Source organism: Protopterus annectens, chromosome 2.part1 (assembly GCF_019279795.1).
Source record: "Protopterus annectens isolate FY-2018-M chromosome 2.part1, PAN1.0, whole genome shotgun sequence".
Classification (NCBI taxonomy): domain Eukaryota; kingdom Metazoa; phylum Chordata; order Ceratodontiformes; family Protopteridae; genus Protopterus; species Protopterus annectens.
In genome coordinates, this window is record NC_056729.1 from 1,966,595,517 (window position 1) to 1,966,621,416 (window position 25,900).

General features: G+C 40.9%; 1 protein-coding gene across 2 annotated transcripts in view; it reads right to left on the reverse strand.

The window, feature by feature from the left end:
* ERBIN (erbb2 interacting protein) overlaps window positions 1-25,900 on the reverse strand; it is a 3,184,408-nt gene that overhangs the window by 755,785 nt on the left and 2,402,723 nt on the right. For both annotated transcript variants that reach the window (XM_044063352.1, XM_044063353.1), the window contains exon 18: window positions 13,223-13,387. In XM_044063352.1, the coding sequence (XP_043919287.1) occupies window positions 13,223-13,387 (165 nt within the window). The remainder of the gene's footprint in view (window positions 1-13,222; window positions 13,388-25,900) is intronic.

A 25,900-nucleotide genomic window follows, 5' to 3' on the forward strand; every position in this document is an offset into this window, starting at 1 on the left:
TAAAAACAAATTTCCTTTTCAGACAAAAAAGTTAAGCGCTTTCATCTACTCTCATGTAGACTTCATCAGAACATTTCTTTTTTACTACAGCAGGCTTAAATAATGTCTCCAGCCAATCTGCTGCATCAAATCATTAGCATTCAAATGCTTCAATTATACATTTAAAACATTATAGATATAAGATTAGAAAGGGCAATCACCAAGGTACACATGCACTGAGCACTTTAAATGTACAATTGAAGCATTTGAATGTTAATGATATTTGTTTTTATATTTTATTCTTATTAACAAATAGAAGTATCAGAGCATTTTCGTGCCAGTGGTATTTTCTATGTGAGTGCTGTGAACAGAACACTGAGCTTTAGCCATGAGCTATACTACCAATTGGATATCAATTATTGCACAGTAATAATTGGACACCCTTCTGGTGGTGGTGGTGCTACTGTAGCGTTGTCGCCTCACAGTAAGACATTGTACTGTTAGATTCTCAGCTAGAGCGTCTTCTGTGTGGAGACATGCGTGAATGGGCTTACGTTGAAGGCTGTGCGTCAGGGCGGCAACTCGCACGTAAAATCTACTGCCAATCATTAGCAGACCGGAGTTTCGCTGTGGCAACCCCTAACCGGGAAAAGCCGAAAGACACAACAACAACAAATAATTGGACACCCTTTTAAGGGCCTTTGAGTAGCTGATACGTATTAGCTGGCTGGTGGCAGTAATTACTACCATATTTATTTTACATTTGTTGACCGGGAGAATCCGACTGGATAAATGTCCATTTTCAGCAGAGGCCCGGGGAGAAAAGCTCCAGAGTTTGTAAATATATAAAGGCAAGCAAACACATAGAGAGTCATTTAACAAATACAGAGCCCAGGTAAAAAAAAATAACATATTAGAAATATATAGAGAAAAAACATATATATTTTAGCTGTAAGCTGTAGTAGCAGGACACGATAGTTATATATGTCCAGTAATTTCTACTTGAATTAATGACAGTATGCATAATTCACCCATAGATATGTGTACATTTACAATATTCTGTTTGAGTATGATGGTGTATGAAAGAGTTGGGGTGTACAGTGAGTAGCAGAGAGCTTTCAGGAGTGTAGTAGAACTCCTAAGTAGATGTTTATGAGAAAACTAGTACATACAGTAAATTAATAAGGGGAGGTTGATAGAGAAAGTCCTGAGGGAAAAGCAGGCGTAGAAGGTCAACCTGGGGGAAGGCATGGGCATTGTCTATTGATAAATAGGTGTTCCTTTAGTAGTTGTTTAAACTTAATGATAGAATTTGTTGAGGTAATATCAGGGGGCAGTGAGTTCCAGATTTTGCCTATGTAGTTGGGAAAAAAGGTGTCTCCTGCTGAGTTGTTGGTTCTGGTGATCTTGATTAAGGTCCTGTCACTAGAACGTAGTTATCTTGGGTTTTCGTGTATTTTAAGTAAATTAGATAGTGCTGGTATTTTGTCTGGATATGGTAGGATTTTTTTAGTGAAAACTAGTTGATGGAAGGTAATGAGATTTTGAAGTTCAAGCCATTTTAGTCGGTATAGTGAGTGTTAATGATGTAAACGGTAGGGAGCATTTGTGGCAAAATCTGGCAATTTGATTGCAACATGTGTCTAGTTTTGTAATTTCTGTTTTGGATAGGTTGGCGAAGATGGGGGAAGCATATAGAAGTGTGGCTAGCAGCAGAGTTTAAGCCATGGTAATTTTAGTCTGTTGGTTTAGGTACGTTTTATTTTTGTACAGACTGCCTAGTTTTCTGTGTATGTTTTTGATGATATGATTTATGTGTCAAACTTCAGTTTGTTGTCAATTGTAACACCCAGTAGTTTTGTGAGGGAGTCTGAAGAGATAATGGTACCATCATTAGACATAATACTGAAATAATCAGTGTCTAAGTTGGATTTATTTGGTTTGAAAATTAGTAATTTGGTCTTTTTGGGGTTCAGTAACAGATTTTTACTGAGAAACCAAGCTTCAGTGGTTTTGAGGACTTGTTGGGTAGTGGAAAGGAGTGTGAAGGGGTTGGTGGCTGAGCAGACTAGTGTTGAGTCATCAGCATATTGTATGACAGTTGCATCTTGGGTGATCTTGTTGAGATTGTTAATGAATATGGAAAATAATAGAGGGCCTAATATTGATCCTTGTGTGACTCCAGTTGTAATAGGGAGCAGTGTGGATAATTTGTTATCCCACCTAACTGCTTGCTGTCTACCTATTAGGTAATTTTGAAACCATGCTAGTGAGTCAGTGGCTAATCCAAGGTCAGTGAGGGAGTCAAGAAGTTTGGGATGGTTGACCATGTCAAAAGCTTTTGATAGGTCTAAAAATATTGCTGATGTTAATTTGCCTAGATTCTGGTTCTGGTTGATTAAGTTAGTGAAGGAGAGGATGGCAGTGGCACAGCTGGATAACCTGTGCCAGCCTTCCCCAGAAGTGTCTGTGTGGTTGTATAAACTCTTATCTCAAAGTGTGTGTGTCAGCTACTTGGGCAGGTACACGAAGCACTGGTTGGACAGAGAGGGTGCTGGAGATTTTAGCTTGCCCATCTAGGCTGAGATCTGGACCCTATAGCTGTGCCAGTGGGGAGTCTTATTGGGGACCTGGAGAGCAAGGGAGTGACCAGCCCCAGACTGACTGTGATCTCTGTGTGCTCTTAAGGGAAATTGCACTTTACTGTGTGCATTTGTTATCCTTTCCTCATATATGGTGTTAGTGGTGAGGATTGTGGCTCCTTGATTGCTGGGCCAGGGCACAGGCGTCACAATTATTTCTTACCAATTCTTACTAAGTGTTTGCACCTAAACATATTCTTGTTATCAAAACTGTTAGATGTTCACGATATTGTTATATAGTACTTCTCTTGTTACACTTTGTAAATTCTTATACTTTTGTAAACTTTTACATATGTGGTAGTTCTGTTAGTTGGAGCTTTTCTCCCTGGGCCTCTGCTGAAAACGGGCCATTGGCCCAGCCGAACACTCCCAGTAAACAAATGTAAAATAAATAATAAACTTGTTTACTGGGAAAGTCCAAATGGGTCAAAAGCACCCATTTTCAGAGGAGACCCAGGAAGAATCTCCCCACAATCTTACAAAAATCAAGTACAAACATTTTAAATCACAGAGTATCATGTTGCACTACAAAAACTTAACAGTTACAGCCGTATCTGTCAACATGAAAGGCTAATGGTGTCGCTCGGCTATATGGAAAACTGATTAAGAATTTCTAGCCAATACTGGTTTCATTTAGACAAAGATGGGACACATGTAATGTCCGATGACCTTGCTATAAACTAAAAATATTTTATCTATGTGCAGTAGACATGCCAAAATGGATCTCTGAAAACTCTGGATTGGCTAAAATATGCTCATGAATGCTGCCCTTGAATTTTGTATAAAAAAGGCAATTTCTGATGCCTGTCAATGCCCTCTTATAGAGAGGGCAAATACATTACAGGATGATGGATGAAGGAATGGAAAGGTCCAGATTTTCATCTACAATAATGGGAGTGTTACAATATGGAGATGTTTACTATGAGTGAGTGTACAGACTTTTCTGTTTCTCTGTTATGATGTGGATTTTGCTATGAATCTTTGATAACTCACTGAAATAGCTCTGCTCTTTCATATTATAAAAATTGGATTTAAGTTTCCTGCAGAGATACCTGCATTTAGTACTGAAGGAAAGTATCAGGTCCATCTCCAAGTTTTTTTTTTTTTTTTGAATTTATGCTACACGTTGCTTCTGACTGATGTAAGCCTATTTTACTTCCGTGGTTCCCACTAAAATTGCTTGGTCTGACACTTTCATAGTGATTTTTTGATTAAATTTATTTTGCAGCTGTATTAAGTAGCAGCTCAACAACATTATCAAGGTTGGTCTGTAATAAAATTAGGCTCCAATTACTGGAAACAAATTCTAGGAGGGGAACTCAGTGGTAGTTTTTGCTGAACTTGCAGAAGACTGAACTGAGCCTGGGAAAGTATCAGGTCCATCTCCAAGTTTTTTTTTTTTTTTTTTTTTTTTTTGAATTTATGCTACATGTTGCTTCTGACTGATGTAAGCCTATTTTACTTCCGTGGTTCCCACTAAAATTGCTTGGTCTGACACTTTCATAGTGATTTTTTGATGAAATTTATTTTGCAGCTGTATTAAGTAGCAGCTCAACAACATTATCAAGGTTGGTCTGTAATAAAATTAGGCTCCAATTACTGGAAACAAATTCTAGGAGGGGAACTCAGTGGTAGTTTTTGCTGAACTTGTAGAAGACTGAACTGAGCCTGGGATGGAGGGCTATTTGTTTATGAAGGCAAGGGTAAGACAGCGCTCATCACTTAGTAATACAGGCTGTGCTTACAGGCAACTAATCTTTTTAGGCTGCTTGGTGAGGACCAAGAAAACAGTGATTTTTTAAAAATGTCAGTTTGCAAAAGACAACGAATAGCTGCCACAAACTGTAACAGTCTCAATTTTACATTTTTTTTTGGATTTAAGAATTATACATATTTATTTTGGTATGTCATGCTGTGCAATTTTTTGAAATACATTATAACATTGTTGGGTAATGAGGTAGTATACATTTCCAATCTTGAAATCTGGTATGAAGAATGCTAATTTTAATGCACAAAGCTACTCTTCAGTACTGAGAGCCTTAATGGTAGGATGTTTTTGTGGATAAATACATTCATGAGCATTCATGTTGCTCAGAAAGGATATGATTTCAAGTTCCGGTGTTATGAATCTTCCTGTTCCATTTCTTCAACATGTTACTAATGACTTGGCTTTGTGAAATGGATTATTTTAATGGCTTTATGCTTCATGTGAATCCTACATTCCAAACCATTGCATGGGAATGGAAGTTAATCAGCAGTCTGACATTCTGAAGGAAAATTATTTAGCAAAGGTGAATTACTCATCAGTCTGGATGCCATGGCTATGCCACACACATTCAAGTGCTGATGATGAAACATCTTCATCTGTTTTAAAGAAAGACTTTGTTGTCCCTTAACACTTCTTTGTTTTTAGTGCTGCATACTAAACTTTACCATTTTCTTTTTCTAATATATTATCCATCTACAACAGTCTCACTTGCAGTTGTCATGCCTCTTCACTGGTCAGGTGCTTATTTCCAACTTTCTTTGTTATTTTAAGTTACCTGACAATTTGCAGTCATAACACTAATGTTGCTCTGCTAAACCAATATTAACTTCTAAATGTAATTATCTGTAAATTAAAATACAGTTAAACACAAACAGGCACAGGAACACAGCCAGAGGCATAAAGTCAAACGTTTTAATCAAGTAGGTAAGCGCTTTCACACTATCAAATAGTGCTTCATCAGACCATGCAGAATACACATACGTCACTTCCTTTTATACAAAGCAGATTAATCAAATACATTTAAAAGAACCAATCAGCTTTTAAGACATAAATAGTAACTGAAATACATACTCATTATTTAAAAAGACCACGTGCTTTTAAAACGGGTTTTATAGAAACTCTATCATTTAAACCCGGCAACTTGTCTGCTTGCAATAATATGATCCAATACAATTCACGGGCTTCAGTAAAATTTATAACAGCACCACCTCATTCACTTACACTTATAATTTCAATCACTCTAAATATAAAACTATGTTCAGCCCTGTTTTCCATACAATGTTTAGCTAATGCATTATGAGCATCATTTCTTATATTGTAGCAATGCTCACTAATTCGTTCCATTAATGACCTATTGGTTTTTCCAATATAAAAACAACATGACACACAACAAGCCATATATATCAAATTCCTAGTACGACAGTTAGCCTTTACATCAAATTTATATTGTTGGTGTGTAACTGGATGGGTGAAACAAACAGATGTATCAATGTATGTACAAAAATTACATGCTGTACAACCACGAGCTAACGTAGAACCACTCACTCAATATATTATTATTATTATTATTATTAACAAACTTATTTCTACGTTTATAACAAAGCTGCCTTTTAAGTGACTTATTTTTAAACACAAAGCTGGGTCTCCTTCCTACGACTGCTGCAATCTGGTCATCAAGATTCAAAATAGACCAGTTTGATTTTATAATATCCATATCATCTGTCATGTCACTGCTATAGCAAAGGGAAAATGGTACACTACGTGTGATAGTAACATGGTTGTGCCTAGGTTTCTTGTCCAAGGCTTGACTTGAGAAATATGGTCTCGCCCTTCCCTTTCTATGTATACTACTGTCTCTCATATTTATATCTACTTCTCTTGCATTATTATTCCAATTATTTCCTTAACATAGCCATATCACTATTATAGGTGTCCTCATGGTTATTCAATCTTGAAATTCTCATGCATTAACCTTTAATAATATTTTTAAATATATGGCCCGGATGCATCCAATTTCTTTGTAGCAGCATATTTCTTCTACAACATTTCCTGTGTAGCTTAGTTCGAAACTTGCTTATCATGTTTTTCTCTACTAACACATCCAAGAAATCTATTTCTACTAATGAAAATCTGTATGTAAATTTTAGAAACGAGGTAGTATATTGTAGGTATTCAATAAAAGAAACAAGTTGAGTCTCGGTACCTGCCCAAATCAAAAACAGGTCGTCAATCTCTTGTCGAACGTTAGACAGTAAAAACATCCAGACAAACTGTAAGGAAGGTCCACAACAAGCCGCTTTTATAAAATATTTAATCCACACAATGTACACGATATCAGCGCTTTCGTTCTAACAACTTTAAAACTTCATCAGATACAATCTAATTGTTAATTTAATTCATTTAAATACTAATACAATCATGTGACATTCAATTCCCTCCTCCTTAAAGAGATTACATCTCGAGCATTTCTCACCGGGCCTCCGCTGAAAATTGGCTTTGTTCCAAGTCGGACTTTCCCGGTTAGCAAATGTTAAATAAAATAAAAAAAAATAAAAATAAATATAATTCAACCATAACATCATAAATAATACAAAGTAATCTTATAAAATTAATCTATTTAAACTCCCCTCACATATAAAACCAACTAGAATAATGATGTAATCTATCTTACCCAAGATTAAGCACTGGTGTGATACTAACAGAGTCATTTAATCCCGGATACCTATATGCTTCCAAGCACAACTGCCATTTTAACTCCTGCTGTTCTAAAAAGTAGACCATGGACCCACCTCACATCCTTTTCCACCTTTTCTAGAATACTAAATTTAAACATATGCCCCAGTTGCTCATCCAAATGCCTGAAAAGAACGCTTGTTGTCTTCCTTCTTATCTCATATAAATGTTCATAGATTCTATTAAGTAACTTACGTTCGGTTTCTGACATAGAACCCTTCGCATCCCTGGCATATTGCCCCATAAATTACCCGTGTTGTATCACAATTATATTGACCAGTAATATAAAAATTTTTGCCCCTTACATTTCCTTCCAGTATACATCTGCAATAGGTACATCTTCCACATTTTGACATTTTTGCATTCCTAACTACCATACTTTTTTCTTTTAGGTTCATAGGTTCATAGGTTCATACTAGGTTATCTGCCCGAGGGCATTTACAAGCCTAGCCCATAGTTTTGTGGCTCACGCCACCCCTTTAGTATGGGGAACTATACCCATTATTTTGCTGTGCCCCTGTCGAGCAGTGACACTGAGGTAATCCCTGGGGTATATCTGCGATCTCCCATCCATTGGTCAAGATTTCTCTTGAACAAGGCCAGTGAGGTGCTCTGCCTCACATATACCGGGATTTTGTTCCACAGCATAGGAGTCTTTGGGTGATGAATCTATCCCTCCAGCACTCTATTAATAGCCATGTCAAGGTTTAAGTCTCCCGCCCTTGTGGCTCTGGATCTAGATTTTTGAGGTGAAGCATATTCATCAAATCTGGGTTTGACATGGCCTTGTATGTTAGGCAAAGGTCACCTCTGAGCAGGCGGTAAGCGACTGAATAGAGCTGGAGTTCTTTCAGTCGGGCAGCATAGGACAGATGTTTGAGACCCTTTATCCTTTTGGTGAGGAACTTTGTGGCCTCTCAAGCTGCTGCAAGTGTCGGGTCAGATACATTCCGAATGGGGCATTGTACTCAATCATTGGTCTGATGAGTGATGAGTACAGGGAGACCATGACCTCTCTTGATCTAGATGAGAATCCCTTCATGATAAGGTGGGCAATGTAGAAGGTCCTCCTAACCACTTTGGCTACATGGGTGTTGAATGACAGACTACTATCAACTTGGGTCCCCAGGTCCCTGATAACTTCTTCTGTGCTCAGTGGATTGCCACCTATTTGGTAGCTAGGGGTAACCTTGTTTTTGCGGAAGGGTATGACTATGCATTTTTTGGCATTTAACTTTAGGCCATGGCTCTGGCACCAGTTATCCGTTTCTGTGAGACCCTTCTGAAGGATATCTGTGTCAGATGTGTTTTCTACTATGGCCCAGTTTGCAGTCATCTGCAAACTTTGTCAGCCATAACCCTCCTGTGTTTGCTTGTACTTCAGAAAAGTAGATGCCAAACAAGAGTGGGCCCAGGACTGAGCCCTGTGGTACACCACTTGTGACAGGCTTTGAGTCTGACATGGCGCCAGCAACTCTGACCCTGTGTGTTCTGTCACTCAGCCAGTTTGCAACCCATCTTGTGATGTATGGGTTAACATTTAGGCTGATGAGTTTTTCAATGATACCCGAGTGGGGTATTGTATCAAGGCCTTCGCCAGATCGAGGTAGGCTGTATGGACTGCCTTTCCCTCATCAATGGCTTTGGTGACTGTTTCGAAAAAGTCAACCAAGTTTAGAAGGCATGATCTGCCTTTGACAAAGCCAAACTGGGATGGATCCAAAGTCTGCTAATTCCCTATGACTTTATATATGAGGTGCATTACTATCCTCTCCATCTATTTCCAGATAACGCTTGTCAAGCTATTGGGCGGTAATTTCCAGGGTCGGTGGAGGCACCGCCTTTGTGAAGTGGGACCACAGTTGCAGTCGCCACTCTCTGGGTGCGATCCAGAGGAAAGACTATGATTAAACAGCTGTCCTAGCTGTGGGTTTAGTTCCTCATTGAGTTCGTGGAGCACACAGCCGGGGACACCATCAGGTCCCATGGATGCTGTGTTTTTTGCTTTGGAGAGAGCAGTTCTCACTTGGGCGTTGGAGATGATTGGGGGGCTGCAATCGCTTGGTATAGATAGCTCTCCTTTTGGGGGGGGAGAAGTTTGCACTGAACCTGTCAGCCAGTATGTTGGCAATGTCTGTAGGATCAGTAATCTTCACATCATTTTGAACTAGTTCTGAACATATCTGGGAGTTTCCTCCCAGGTTTCTAACATAGCTAAAGAAGGCCTTATGATTGTCGTTTGAGTCTTTAGCTATTTTTCTCTCAAAATTTGCTTTGGATGATTTTATGAGAGCTCTTAGTTTTTTGCTTATAGTGATCAAGGGTGTCTTACCTTTTAAGGATTTTGCTCTATCTTGTAGTAGCTTTCTCCTTTTGTTGTAGAGTTTGTTTATGGCTGGGGTCCACCAGACTGGACGCTTGCCTTTGGTACAAAGAGTCTTTGTTTTGCTTGGGATTGCCTTATCCATGCAGTCCTGCAGGTGCTGGTAGAAGGCATTTGTAAGTGATTCAGCGGCTTGAGTACTGTTTTCCGCCTCGGGGCCTTAAAGGAGACCACACTAGTCTTTGAAGTGTGAAGTCGGCTTTAGAAGTTCTTTACTGTGGTCTTTTTATTTCAGGTGGGGTGGGATGAGGACCTCCAGCGAGATTAGTTTGTGATCTGATCTCACCAGTGAGGGGTATACTTCGGTGTTGAACATTGTGCTCCCATGTTCGTGATGATGAGATCAAGTATGTTGTCTCCTCTTGTGGGGATGGTGACTAGTTGTTCCATGGCATTTGAGTTTATGAATTCCAGGAACTTTTGGGCTAGGGTGTTTGGGCTTGAGTAGTGTACCCAGTCTATATTAGGGTAATTGAAGTCACCTAGTATGATGGTGTTTGGTGATACATTTATCCCCTCTAGTGTTTTCAGGAAGGCCATGTGAGGTTCCTGAGTTTGCGAGGGTGGCCTGTAACATGCTACAATTTGCAGAGCAGTTTTGCCTATGGTTAATTGCACCTGGATGGTTTCCGATGCATCGTGCGTTGCCACCAGTCTGGAGGTGTGGGTGTCCTTGATGAATATGGACAAAGGCCCCTTCTTTATATATATAATTATAGGAGCATCCCCCAATTTTTGCAATATACCTGTACTTTCATAGAAAATACTGCAATTTTTACACAATCAATTTTATTTCTGAACTAGCTTCATTAAAAGTAGTAGTAAATGCTTTAATCTATTTCCTATCTTTCTGTTCTATCCACCAATGATAGCCTATTGCTATTCACTCCTTTTTTTAAATAGGTATGTAATATCCATTTTCCCTTTTTACAGATACTGCCTCTATTAATTCATATGCCATATCATGTGGATACCCTCTTTTTACAAGCATACTTGCTAGGGTTTCACATTCCCTCTGAAAATCCTTCTCCAAGCTACTCATTCTAGCTGCCCTCACCAGCTGACCTTTTACCACAGTTGTTTTCTGTTTATAGGGATGGTAGCTAGAAAAATGTAAGAGCATATTGGAATAAGTGTGTTTTCAGTACACACTGGTGACATATTCTCCTAACAAATTCGTTCTCTATTAATACATCCAAACATGTCATACTATATTTGTCATATTGGTGTGTAAATTCCAAAAAAGTAGTACTGGCATTACTATATTCTATAAATTCCTTCAATTTATTCTCATCCTCTCTCCATATGAGGAAGATGTCCAGGTAACGGAGACATTTTATAAACTCGAAATACTGAATATTAAAAATTTACCTGTACTCCCATTCAAGCATCACTATATTTGCTAAAAAGGAACTCAATGGTGAACCCATAGCAACACCTTCTTTTTGCTTATATATATATATATATATATATATATATATATATATATATATATATATATATATATTTACCATCAAAAAAATATGAAGTTATTCTTCAGAACTATTTCTAATAGTTCTATCACATTATTAACCATAACCTGGTCCATTTCTTTATTTTCAAAATAATCCCGAGTCCACGCCAAAGCGACTTCATGGGGAATTACAGTATATAGATCTCGAACATCAATGGTAGTCATTAAATCAGATTCACTGTACTCAACATGGTTCATTTTTCCCCAAAAAATCCCACGAGGCTCTACATAAATGGGCTTCATTTGTCAATAGATCTTTACATTTATTATCTATGTAGCGTGCACATGCTACCGTTATTGAGCCCCTTCCATCCACTACTGGTGAAATGAACAACTACATTGTATCTGATGAAGTTTTAAAGTTGTAAAAATGAAACTGCTTATATTGTGTACATTGTGTGGATTAAATATTTTATAAAAGCGGCTTGTTGTGGACCTTCCTTACAGTTTGCCTGGGTGTTTTTATAGCTTGTATTCATTTTTTGAGAACTTTAGACAGGGTGTGCCTTTATCTGAACCCAAGACAAACTTAGTTTCCCACTGAGCCATAACTATGTTGGCATAGCAATTGGCACAGGGTGTGCCCATAGCTACACCAATTTTCTGCAGAAACAGATGTCCTTCAAAAGGGAAGCATTATGTTCCAAGACAATCTCTAAAAACACACATAACAAATCAACATTCATAAAATCACATTCACTATACTCAATAAGAAAGTCATGTACAATGTTAATTCCCTCAGAGTGAGGGACAGCTGTAAATAGCGAAACATCCAGCGTAACTAAAAAAATAGTTATCTAAAATGTTATCACTTTCACTGAATCTATATAGATTTTCTAGAAACTGTTGAGTGTCCTTCAGGACCTGTTCCTGTTTGTCTAGTAAAAGCTTTAACTTTTTTTCTATGTATATAGAAAATGGCTCTGTGAGGCACCCACTTCCCGACACAATCGGTCTAAAAGAGGGTTGTAGTATATTTTCATGTATTTTAAGCAGCCCATGAACGATAGGATCAATTGCGCATCAACAACTAAATAATTAAAAAGTTCAGTGGTAATGATGTTACTATTATGGCAATCAGACAGAGAAACAAATTTGATTTCTCATGGTCTCAATAATATCAAAACCTATTTTCATATAAATATCATCATCTGATAGCATTACAAAAATAGTTTCAAAATAATAACTATATTCCATAACAATGATGGCTCTGCCTTTATCAGCATTTTTTTATCATAATGTCATCATCTTGTTGCAGAATTATGGGTGTTTCTTTTTCAGCAGCATTCAAATTATGAAACTTCTTTCTAAGTTTACCATCGGTGTGGGGTTGCCACAGATCATATTCACATTTTTTACTGAATGTTTCTAATAACGGGTGCAGAATAGGTTGAAAGGTAATAGGTTTTTTAAAACCAATAACAGCGTTGTTGTCATGATACAATATTTTTAACATAACATTGGGCACAAACTTTATTCCTGCACAAGGTTTTACATTGCTTTGCATTTGTTCACTGGCACAGTTTATCTCGTGTGGAGTTTATCTACTTTTAAAATACAGTTAAGTTTATGTTATTTAGGTTAATTTTAAGAGGTTATAATTAGTTTTACATGTAGGTATCAATTTTGCCATGACTTCAGTTTATGTGAGTGCTTTAAGTGCTGTGCTTCTCTGAATATTCTCTCTTTAAATTTTAAATTATTAATTATTCTTTAGGTTTGACTAGAAGTGTAGCACAGAGGATTAAGGCTACAGGTTGCTAACAGGCTTCACCATGTAGTCCTTGCCTTGGTTCTATATCTATATGCAGTTATCATATTACATACTTGTAAGTGCTTTCTGTTTACTTTTCTCTCACTTTCCTTCAAATTATGTACCCCCTGAAAAAAAACTACACGCCACCATCTCAATCCTTTTACTGAGGGAAACATGAGTACACTTCTTCCTCTTGGTTTTTTTTACAATATCAGTGGAGTAGGGAAAACAAATGGAAAAAGAACTCACCCAAGGTAACAAATAATGACTTTTGGCTCACTCACAACCAATGTGGTACACTCCCATCACTGAAATCTTAAGCAGTATTAGTGTGGGGAAATCTGCTACAAAATCTGATGAAGACAAAAGGAGCTGTACAGACATTATCAATGGCTACAAGGAAGGGAGGGGTTTGATATAGAAAACAGACTATGCTTAAAAGTATTACCTTGACACCTGTGCTTTTTACAGACACATGCTGGGCTTCTTTTATCTTGGCTTCTTTGCTGGCTGCCTCAGTTGACTCTAATCTTTGGGCAATGGTCTGGGCAGTTTTCACCATGTTCTTCAATTCATCAGGATATGGTGTAGGATTCCGCTTTAAATGACCTTCCTAAAAGAGAAGACAAACAGCTCTGTAATTTTACAAGTGAAACCAAGATGCACATTGTGCTTACATGCACAGCAAATACCCATTTATGTTTATAAATCAGTGATTACAACGTTGTCATAAATATCCACATTTTTAATTAAGCCAAGTAGTCACCGAAAATAAAGTTGTGAAATGACAGGTGAAATCCAACAAAGTTGTGAAATGACAAATAAAATTCAAGAAAGTCTTGTGCAATCCACTCCATTAGTGCACTGCACATGAAAACAAATATTCCTCCCAAATATGCTATCTGATGCCTCACACTCTTGTCTTGGGTTTCTTCTTGCCTCAACTACTGACTTATTGTGGGCTTCTTAACACCAAGCTACTGCTCACATAAAACTTTACAATATGGCTACTTACTGATGTACTTTGTTAACAGCATATTAGTCTTGTGTTTAGGAGACGACACTGGCTTCCTATTCAGTTCTGTATTACTCAAACTCTTTTTCCCCCATCCCTGCCTGATTTGAGACCGGCTTACCTTTAGTTTACTAACCCCGCCTTCACTGCTTCGCTTGAACTACACAATCTCTCTGCACAGGGATGCCAGATGCTGCTAGGGCGTGGCTTGAAGCAACTAGTGTCTAATCTTTTATTAGGCCCCATGCCTCTGAAAAGTCCTACTTCAATGATTTAGAAGTGGTCAGTTTTGGCCTGTTTTAACAGCTACTTGAAGTCTTTTCTTTTTGACTTCACCCTTTAATGATGACCCACTTCATTAACTTTTACTTCTATCATTAATTATTTACTATCATTTTATTTGTTACTTATATTTTACTTATGATTCACTTCCTATGTTGCAATTATACTTCACTCTTAAAACATATAGAGAGATTAAAGAGTGAAGATGTAGTCTAGTTCTATTTTTGGCATCCGGTCTGTGTAACCCTGACTTAGGCACACTTGAGTTTTTGGTTTCTGACAATAAACTAACATTTTATGAAGTGCGGGTTACAATCATGGAGAATTTTGTGGTGCCAGCAAAGTTGGTAAGTACATATTCAGAGAGAAGAAGAGTGGACTCCTGATGCTACCTGGTATGGTTGCAAAATAGTTGGATTACAGACTTACAATGCCCGAGTTTGAACAAGTTATGAGAAACTTAAGATTCTCATTCTTTTGACAACAAAGCCCATAGGCAGACTTTGCCAGTGAAACCTTTTCTACTGTTCCAAGGAAAAATCCACAAAAGACAGAAAAAAATCCCAGGAGCTAACTAGAAGAATAAGTAGTACCTTGGACTAGAACCAGAGACTGGTGCTGGGGACATGGAGATGATGAGGAAAAAGACGAGTAACACTGAAGCAAAAAAAGTCAGAGGGCTTCCCATTCTTCTCAAATAATCTGGCTTTTACTTACCTTACATTTGTCTGAAGAACTTTTAAACTCCATTTTCGTGGAATCTTCAGATGAAAGTGCTAGCCAGATTATTTAAGAATGGGAATCCCCAGACTTATCTTTTTTTTGTAAGGACCTAAGTAATGGTAGATTATTTGCTTAGCTCTTCTGCATTTACATGGTTTACCCTGCTGAGATTTGTACACTAACGTGGAAGATGCACCCTTTTATTCCAGTATAAACCAAGATAAAGATGCAGGGCAATGAAGTAAAAATGACAACACTGGTGTTTCCTACTTACAAGTTAAAAGAGAGGATTTAAAAAATGGGTAGTAGGCCTAATTCAAGAATTATTAGGGTAGACAGAAATTTCTTTAGAAGGGATAGCTAGTGAAAGGAATAAAATTAAATGGGTTTTTAGCAATAGGGGAGAAACAGGTAATGGGAATTAAAAAGTTTATGCTAGTAAAGATAATGGCAAATGTATTACCAAAATTGATACATAGAGATCAACGTGATTTTGTGGAGAGTAGGCAAATATTTGACAACAATAATGATCCATATAGAAGCAGAATGTAAGAAAATATCACTACTCTTGGTAGGTTTTGATGTAGAAGAAGCATTTGATAGTCAGTTGGGCAATGGAAGAATTTTCAATCCCTGACAGAATCTTCTACTTCTTCTTTTGGCTTATTCCAGTTAGGGGTTGCCACAGCGGAACAACGGTCCGCAGAATGACTGGCAGTGGAGTTTTATGGTGTCGAGTTGCCAGCCTAGCGCCCGACCTTTCACAAAACGCACATGCATGCACACACACCTACGGCCAATTTAGTGTGTCCAATCCACCTACAGCATGTCTTTGGGATGTGGGAGGAAACCAGAGAAAACCCATGTGACCACAGGGAGGACATGCAGATTCTGCACAGAAGGCACCCCAGCCGAGAATCAAACCGGAGAAAGTACAGTTGTGTACACTTACCATAAATGCAGATGTTAGAGTGTATTCACTGCTGCAGTCATTACATTTGGGTTATCTGCCTGCAGGTAGTCCTCAGCCGGCCTGAATATCAAAGTCTTGGGTCCTGCATCAGATACTCTCTTCTTCCATGACATTAGGGGCATAAAGCATGCAGTCGATGCCATTAAATCAGTTTTTCTTGCCCCAGATGTCAGGTGCCCTCATAATGGAAGCAATTATATATAAGGTTACATCTCTAACAAAAAGCAAATACACCAGAAAGCTGAAATACAGTAAAAAAGAAGAAAGGTATAGCCAAGAGAAGTCAGGGGGCTGGAAGGAGGGTAACCAGAACTGCAACAGTAAATACACTCGAACATCTATATTTATGGTAAGTATACACAACTGTACTATGTTCTTCGTGTTTCACTGTTGCAGTCACTACATTTAGGTAGATTCCCAAAGGTAAGGATGGGAGGAGGCAGTTAGAGAGCATTAGGACTAGCTATTAAGTCCTGCAAAACTGCAGTGGCAAAACCAGCTCTGGATTTAGAAAAATTTGGCAAATGGTAATGCTTGGTGAATGTATGTAGAGAGTTCCAGCTAGCAGCTTCTAGGATGTCCCTGGTAGGGACACCTCTGAGAAAGGCTGTAGAGGTAGATGCAGCCCTGGTGGAATGTGATCTTATCCCCTGTAGGGTAGGTTTTCCATGGTGTTTATAGCAGAAATGAATGCAATGGCCTAACCACTTAGAAATGGTTTACTTTGAAATGGCCTTCCCCTCTGCCCCTGCAGCAAAGGCGACTAGCAGCTGTTCAGTTTTTCTGAGAGGCTTAGTCCTGTCCAAATAAAATCTAAGTTGTCTGTGCATGTCCAAAGAGTGCAGTATTCATTCTCCTTTGTTCTGTGGATTAGGAAAAAAGTTGGCAAATGAATGGATTGTAAGGGCCACACTGGACACCACCTTGGGCATAAAGGAAGGATCGGTCCTGAGGGACACTCTGCATGGAAGATGATGAAGGGCTCCACTGCCATGAGGGCCTGTAATTCAGACACTCTTCTGCTGAAGTGATGGCTAAAAGGAAGGTTGTTTTCCAAGAAAGGAATTTCAACTCTGCAGTTGCAGCTGGCTCAAAAGGAGGTAGAGTGAGCTTTTCCAATACAAAGTTAAGGTCCCAGGCTGGAGAAGGGGCTCTCCTGTGTGGTCTTAAATTTCTGGCACCTCTGAGGAATTGTTTCAGCAGGGGGTGCGAGAAGAGGGGTGGCTCAGTATTATAAAGTGCTGAAATGGCTGAGGCATGAATTTTAATTGATGAGAAGGAAAGGCCCTTGTGGAGCATCTCTGTTAAGTATTGAAGAATATGCGGTAAGCTGGGCACTGTTGTGCCCATCCCCCAAGTCTGTCTTCAGGAACAGTATCTTTTCCACTTTTCAGCATAGGATTTTGTAGTACTAGGCCTCCTTGCCTCCAGAATGACACCTAGCACCTGCTTACTGAGGGATGCTATTGGAGAGCTTAGGTAATTAGCCAGGCTGCAAGGTTCAGGGTTTGAAGCTGGGGGGTGCAGAATCTGGCCCTCCTGCTGGGACAGCAGGGAAGGGGTCTGAGGCAGGTGCCATGGTTCCAGCAGTGACATACTGTGCAAGAGGGGGGTACAAGTGCTGGTGTGGCCAGTCTGGTGCAATCAGTATTGTCCTTGGTTTGTCCAGTTTGATCTTTAGCAGAACTTTCGAGAGGAGAGGCAGATGGGGAAAGGCATAAACTGAGAGGCTTTCCCAGGTGAAGGACAGGGCATCCACTTTCCAAGCTTGTTTGTGGGGAGTCCTTGTGCAGAATGTGTCCAATTGGTAGTTCTGAGGGGAGGCAAACAGGTCTATCTCTGGCCTCCCCCATTTGTTTATCAAAATGTTGAATATCTTTGGTTCCAGTTTCCACTCGTGTGGGTCCATCAGATTTCTGCTTAGGTCATCTGCCAGTAAATTTAGCTTGCCTAGCAGGAATTGAGTTTGTAGGTGCTCTTGGTAGCTCAAGGCTGTGTTCCACAGAGCCATGGCTAGTCTGCAGAGAGGGTACGAGTGGGTTCCCCCCCCCCGCTTGTTTATGTACCCCATAACAGTGGTGGTGTCTGTCTTTACCAATAGTTGCCCTGGAAGAATGTGGTCCTTGAAGGCTGTCAGAGAATTCTGTACAGCTAACATTTCTTTTTGATTGATATACATGTGCATTTGACTCGAGTTCCATTTGCCCTGAATGCACTGCCCTGGCAAGTGAGTCCCCCCATGCACAGTCTGATGCGTCTGTTAGGATTTGGGCAGCAGGGGGTAGAGTGAATGGCAGTCCTTTGCTGTGGTAGCAGGCCACTGCCCACCAAAGGAACTCCATCTTTATACAAGGAATGATAGGAATCCTTGATTCCAGGTCCTGAGAATGTTGACACCATAGGCTTTTTAGATACCACTGTAGTTTCCTCATATTTAGTCTTGCATATGGAATTAGTAGGATGCAAGAGGCTATGAACCCCAGGGCTTGGAGGATTTTCCTTGCAGATAGCTGGGTCTTTGTGGCCAGTAGTTTGAAGTAGGCTGCCAAATAAACTTGTTTCTCTGGTGTGAGGTAAGCCACCTGGGAAGTTGTGTTCAAGCTTGCTCCCAGGAATACAATTTGTTGGCAAGGTACTACATGAGATTTCTTTTCGTTTATGGTGTACCCCAGTGAGGTTAGCAGTTTCTTTACAAATGCCAGATGATTTAGTAGCATGTCCTGGCTTTCTGCCTGAATTAGGCAATCGTCCAGGTATGTGTATATTTGAATATTTATTTGCCTGCAAAATGCAATGACTGGAGCTAGGCACTTTGTGAACACCCTGGGCGCAGTAGATAAGCCAAAGGGAAGTGCAGAGAACTGACAGTGCATGTAGCCTGCTCTGAAGTGTAGGTATTTCCTGCAAGATTCCCTTATTGGAATGTGCAGGTAAGCTCTCTAAGTCCAAGGTTGCCAAACAGGCATCTTTACCTAGCACAGGAAGCAGCTGATGAAGAGTTCGCATTTTGAATTTTGGGATTACCAAAAAGGTGCTTATAACAGAGAGGTCCAGGATAGGATGCCAGGAGCTGTCTTCTGGGTACCAGGAAAAGTCTTGAGTAAAAACCTTGTCCCCTTTCTTTTGCTGGGAGAGGTTGAATAGCCCTGATACTTAGGAGAGAGATAACCAGCTGTTGAGCCTCTGGCCCACTGATTTGGGGGTAGGTCTGGCCAATCGTTTGGGGTTGGTAAGGTGTGTGAGTGGAATCTGTATCCTTGGGAAACTATATTTAAAACCCATTTATCCTGGGTAATGAGTTTCCAATTTTGTGCATGCAGGGTGATCTTTCCCCCTAAGGGAGCAGGCAGTTGTGCAGGGCTTGGAAGGTTTAAGGTTAAGTTATTCTGACAGTTTTCCATAGGGGGATGTCTTACTACTTTCCAGCTTTGGAAGTTGGAGCCCCCCACTGCTTAGGCTTGTGAGTACCTTGAGACTGTAGCCTAGGTGGTCTGCTGTTCCTGGGTTTGGACTGAGAAGGCCTGGAAGAGACAGGAAATGACCAGTTCTTAGAATGCCAATGCCTACTAAATCTGGGAGGCTGTACTTGCAGGAAATCTTTAACAGTTTGCATAGATTTAGCTTTTTCCTCCACCTTTTTAAGTACTACTTCTGCTTTGTTGCCAAACAGGCGGTCTTGGTTTAAGGGAGCATCCAGTAATTTAGCTTTAACATGATCTGGCAAATTTTGCTCCTTAAGCCAAGCATGCCTTCTAAGAACAGACCCAGTGACAGCAGCCCTGCAAGATGCTTCTAGAGAGTCAAAACCACATTGCAAAGTATGTTTACCAACTTGTTCAGCAGAATGCATTAAATCCAGTAATTCTTTATTTTCAGCACAGTCAGGAATCAACATCATTTTCTGTTCAAGTAGTCCAATAATATGCTGCTGATACTTTAATATATGAAACTGGTAGTTTCAGGCCCTAATGACCACAGTAGCAGAAGTGTATACCTTCTTAACCCATCTGTCCAAGGCTCTGGAGTCTCTATCAGAGGGGGTAGGGTTTTTGGCAGTAGTAGCCTTAATGCCTTTAGGTCCCTGTGAAATGGTATCTGCGTCCGCAGTAGGATTCTTGAAGAGGAACTTGTGAGAGTCAGGTACTCTGTAATACCTGTCAGGTTTCCTGGGAGCTGGAGGTAAAGTGTCTGGGGCCAGGCTAGATTCCAAGAAGGCATTCATCTACAATGTCCAGGACAGGAGGGATCTCTAAAGGCCTGTGTTGAGGCAGGAGTAAGAATTCCCTAAGCCTCCTTTTGGAGTCAGAGTAATCCTGGCTTTCCCAGCAGAAATGCTCCCTAAGAGTGTGCAAGGTTTCACCAAAAGAAAAATCTTCCAGAGGGGAAGCAGAGGGTATGGAGTCCTCTGCATCAGAATCCTCATAGGTAGATAAGGGCAAATCCTGGTAATCAGAAGAAACAGAAATTTCAGAATCCTTATCAGAAGAATCAGAAGGAAATTCAGTTCTAGGTCTCTTAGAGGGTGAAGGCTGGCTTCCCATAATTAAAGTAATAAGGTCTTCAGCCATTCTTATAATTTGTTTTTTAGGAATATGGGCCTGACCATGCAGTTTGGACGTCGGTTTTCTAGGCGTGGATCGTGTTTTAGGCCTTGAAGAAGAAGAAGATGGCGTTGGTTTGAAATGCAAGTCAGTAGGCCTGAATACACCCTCAGAAGCCGGTGCCTGCACAGTGGCTACAGACCTATCCAAGGTAGAGACATCCGCAGGTTCCACAGTCAAAGAAGCATCTCGCGGCATACCAGACTCCGAATGGGTCTCAGTAGAGGCCTGAAAATCTGAAGTAGCGGGTATCAGGGACTGCGAGAGTGCCTCACTGAGTCCCGGTGAACTGACGACTAGCTTAACAGAAGTGTCGGCAGCTTTGGACCTATGCCGTCTGTCTCTGTCTTTATCTTTACATTTTTTCAGAACGTCGGTAATCGGATGGCTTACAAAGCCATTTCTGGATAATTAAACAGAGTACCGAAATAGTTTGATGCAAAAATGAACAGACGACGAATAGTTCGAGGATTGAATAAGGCACAAAACCGACAGCAAGGGATGTCGTGGTCAGGGCCAAAGCTAGGAGTGCAGTACGAATGAAAATCTTTATGAGGTACTTGCTTTCCACAGGTAATGCAATTGTTAACTTTTACTGACATCGGTTTAGAGCAAGAAAAAGGATCCCCAACGGGATACTTAGCTTTTTTGAAGACTTTGGTTCTGAAACTCGATAACGAAAATTTCAGGAGTCGGCCGACTGGCACCTGCGAAAGTACAGTTTTGTACCTACCATAAATGTAGATGTCCGATAGGTATGCATCTGCAGTCCTTACATATGGGTTGTCCTGCCTCAGGCAGCCCTTCGGTCGGCCGGATTCCAAAGTCTGGGTCCGGCGTTGGCTGATGTCGCCCTTTTCCCCAACGTCAGAGCGCCTGGGGTATAAAAGCGTCAGCCGACGTCATGTTCCTCAGTTTTTCTTGCCCCAGATGCCAGGTGCCCTCTAAAGAAGTCTAAATTTTGGAGAAATGAATAAATTCCAATCATGCAAACCAATAAATAACAAATACACCATAAAAGATAACCCCAGCTTGCTAAAAAGAGGGATAGGTACCCAAAGAATACCACAGAGGGGTAGGAGGGAGGGAAAACCTGACTGCAGATGCATACCTATCGGACACCTACATTTATGGTAGGTACAAAACTGTACTATGTCCTTCAAGGATGCATCTGCAGTCCTTACATATGGGTAGAATACCATAGCCAAGCTGGGGGTGGTAGGACCTAAGAAAAGGATGGTGTAGCTAACATGCCCTGCAGGACTGCAGTAGCAAAGCCTGCTCTGGATCTGGAATATAAAGGCAAATTGTAATGCTTGGAAAATGTATGCACAGAGCTCCATGTAGCAGCTTCTAAAATGTCCTTTGCAGCCACCCCTCTTAAGAAGGCTGTGGAGGTGGCTGTTGCTCTGGTGGAATGAGGTCTGATGTTAGCTGGCACAGCTTTTCCATGAAAAGAGTAACAGAATCGAATGCAATTTCCTATCCATTTTGAAATTGTTTGTTTGGAAATTGCTCTTCCTTGTACACCAGCAGCGTATGCTACAAAAAAAGTTGGTCAGTTTTTCTGTAAGTCTTAGTTCTGTCCAAGTAGTAATGCAACTGTCTGTGAATGTCCAGGGTATGCAGAAGTTTCTCTCCTTTATTTTGTGGATTTGGAAAGAAAGTAGGCAGGTGGATAGCTTGGTTCAGTGAGACCCTGGATACCACCTTTGGCATGAATGAAGGATTGGTTCTCAAAGAGACTCTGTCCTTATGGAAAATGAGAAATGGTTGTACTGCCATGAGGGCCTGTAACTCAGATACTCTTCTTGCTGAGGTTATGGCCAGAAGGAAGGCAGTCTTCCAAGACAGGAATTGTAGTTCTGAAGATGCTGCTGGTTCAAATGGAGGTAGAGTCAATTTTTCCAACATGAAGTTAAGGTCCCATGTAGGCACTGGTGGTGTCCTTGGAGGGTTGATGTTTTTTATCCCTCTTAGAAACTGCCTTAGCAGAGGATGAGAAAATACAGGTGGATCAGTGTTGTACTCTGCTGAAATAGCTGAAGCATGAATTTTTATGGATGAGTAAGAAAGGCCATTATGGAGCATTTCAGCCAAGTATTCAAGGATATGTGGGATGCTCATCACTGTCGGATCCTGACCCTGTGTGGTGCTCCATTTTGCTGAATATGCCTTTCTTGTGGAAGGCCGCCGAGCTTCCATGATGATATCCTTTACCCTCTTAGAAAGTTTATCCTGGTGAGGAGTCAAGGTATTTTCCAGGCTGTCAGCTGCAAGGTTTTCAGGCTGGAGTGCAGAGTTTTGTAATTGTGCTGTCTCAGAAGAAGTGGCCATTGTGGTAGAGGCCACGGGTTTGTGCATGACAGGCTCTTTAATAGTGGGTACCAGTGTTGTCTTGGCCAGTCCGGAGCTATCAGAATCCCTTTTGGTTGCTCTGTCCTGATCTTCAGTAAGACCTTGGTCATTAACGGAAGAGATGGGAATGCATATACTTACTGTTAGAGCATTCCAGCTGAAGGATAGGGTGTCCACTTTCCATGCTTGTGGATGGTATGTCCTTGTGCAGAATTTCTTCAGTTGATGGTTGCGGGGGGAAGCAAAAAGATCTATGTCCGGCCTTCCCCATGATTGTGCTATCTGAAGAAAAATGTCTGGATGCAACATCCATTCATGTGGATCCATGGTGTTTCTGCTTAGGCTGTCCGCCAGTACATTGTCCTTTCCTGGTACGAACTGGGAATGCAGCTCTATATTGAGGTTTAGGGAAAGTTCCCAAAGATTCATTACCAGCCTGCAAAGAGGGTAGGAATGGGTACCTCCTTGCTTGTTTATGTACCACATAACTGTGGTATTGTCTGTCTTTATTAACAGGTGACCTTGATGCAGGAAATGTTTGAAGGCCTCGATGGAATGCATCACTGCCAGCATTTCCTTTTGGTTGATGTGCAGGCACAATTCCTTTTGAGTCCACTGCCTCTGAATACATCTGTCCTTCATGTGCGCTCCCCATCCATGGTCTGAGGCGTCCATTGTAATGGTTTGGCTAATTTGAGACTTGCTGAAAGGCAGTCCCATGTTTGACTGACTTGTAAGTGCCCACCACAGAAATTCCTTGTGAAGGCATGGAATGAGTGGGATCAAAGCTTCTAGGCTGTGACTGTGTTGAGACCATAGACTCCTTAGGTACCACTGCAGTTTCCTCATATGCAGCCTTGCCTGTGGAATCAGCAGAATGCAAGATACCATGAAACCCAGGGCCTGCAGGATTTTCCTTGCAGTCACTTGGGTTTGTGTTGTCAGATTTTTGAAATAATCTGGTAATTGTTCTTGTTTTTCTTCTGTGAGAAAAGCCATTTGGGTGGTTGTATCCAGCTTTGCACCCAGAAAAATTATTCTTTGGGATGGAACAAGTCTTGATTTCTTAATGTTGATTGTGTATCCCAAGGCCTGTAGAAGGTGGATGGCATAGTTCAAGTGTTTTAACAATGCTTGTTGGCTGTCCGCTTGTATAAGGCAGTCGTCAAGGTATGGGTATATTTGAATCCCCTGAAGTCTGCAATGTGCAATCACTGATGCCAGGCATTTCGTGAATACTCTGGGCGCAGTAGATAAGCCAAAGGGCAATGCTGAGAATTGATAATGCTCTGAACCTGCAAGAAATCTGAGGTGTCTTCTGCAACTTTGTCTGATAGGGACATGCAGGTATGCCTCCTTGAGGTCTAGAGTTACCAGCCAGGACCCCTTGCCCAGCATGGGAAGGAGCTGCTGTAAGGTCAGCATTTTGAATTTTGGCACGATAAGATAAGTATTCAGTGTGGACAAGTCTAGAATAGGCCTCCATTGCTTTTCTTTTCTTGGAACAAGGAATAGTCTGGAATAAAATCCTTGGCCTTGTTCTGTGAAAGGAACCTTTTCTATTGCCTTCATTTCTAGTAGTTTTGAAATCTGCTTGAAAGCCTCTGCCCTTTGATTTGGTGTCAGGTTTGGCATGCCTTGTCTTTTTGGTAATGTTTGAAAATGGAATCTGTATCCTTTGTCTATTATTTGCAGTATCCATTTGTCCTTTGTAATACTGTGCCAATTTTCTGAGAATAAAGATAGCTTTCCGCCCAAAGGTGCTTCCAATTGAGCCCTGGTTGGCGGAATCAAAGCAAAGTCATTGAGTTTGTCCTTGTGCAGTAGATGTAGGTCCTGCACTACCTCTCTGGGCAGGAGGCTGCCATTGACGTCCTCTGTAGGAGCCTCGAGCTTGCCCTCTACCTCTGCCACGCCTGTTTTTGCCTCTTTGAAATCTGTCTGTGTCCGGAAAGGACCAATTTTTAGAAGGCCAATTTCTGCTGAATCTTGGTGGTTGGACCTGGAGAAAATCTTTGACTGTTTGAACTGATTTAGCCTTTTCTTCAAATTTCTTTAAGACCTCTTGAGCCGTGGAACCAAATAACTTTTGTTTTTCCAGTGGTGCATCCAGAAGCTTTGCTTTAACATGATCTGGCCGTGTTTGTTCCTTCAGCCAAGCATGTCTACGTATGACTGCACCTGTCATTGCTGACCTACATGAAGCTTCCAATGCATCATATCCACACTGTAAGAAATGGTTGCTAACCTGTTGTGAGTTATGCACCAGATCCTGAATGGCCTTGCGGGGTCTAAGGGTTCAGGCGAGGATAGTTTTTTATGCAGTTCATCTAACAGATACTCTTGATACTGTATCATATGGAATTGACAATTTAATGCTCTCATAGAAAGAGTGGAAGAAGTATACACTTTTTAACCCCATCTCTCTAAAGCCGTGGATTCCCTTTCAGAAGGAAGTGGATTCTTGGCAGTGGTAGTTGTAACCCCTTTAGGGCCCTGGGAAATAGTTTCTGGATCAGCAGAGTGGCCCTTGTAAAGGTATAGATGTGAGTCCGGGACCCTGTAGTACCTGTCAGGTTTGACAGGAGCCGGAGGAAGGGAGTCAGGGGAAATACTAGACTCAGAGTACACATCTTCTATAACATTCAGAACAGGAGGGATAGCCAAAGGTCTATGCTGAGGTAAATGTAAAAAAGTCCTTAACCTCTTCCTGGAATCAGAGAATTCCTGGCCTTGCCATTTGAAATGCTCTCTCATGGAGTGAAGGGTCTCCCCAAAGGAAAACTCTTCAGGTGGGGAGGCCGAGGGAATAGATTCCTCTGCATCAGAATCCTCGTAGGCCGGAAGGGCCTCCTCCTGGTAGTCTGAAAGGACAGTCATCTGAGGCCTCATCAGAAGACTGGGGATCTGTCTGCTCAACCCTGGGCCTTTTGCCTGGAGGAGGTTGAGAGCCCCTGTCTGGATGTGGTTGAGAGCCCCTGATTAAGGAAATAAGGTCCTCAGCCAAACTTAAAGATTTGTGTACCGGTAGAGGATCCCTGAGGAATAGCCTTGGGAGTGAGAGATTTTGGCTGTTTAGCAGCTTTAGCCCGTGTAAAGGCCTTGATGGACATGGATACAGGAGGCCTGGCTGTCCCACGTGCTGGGGTAGTTTTATCAACAGAAATGGTGTTG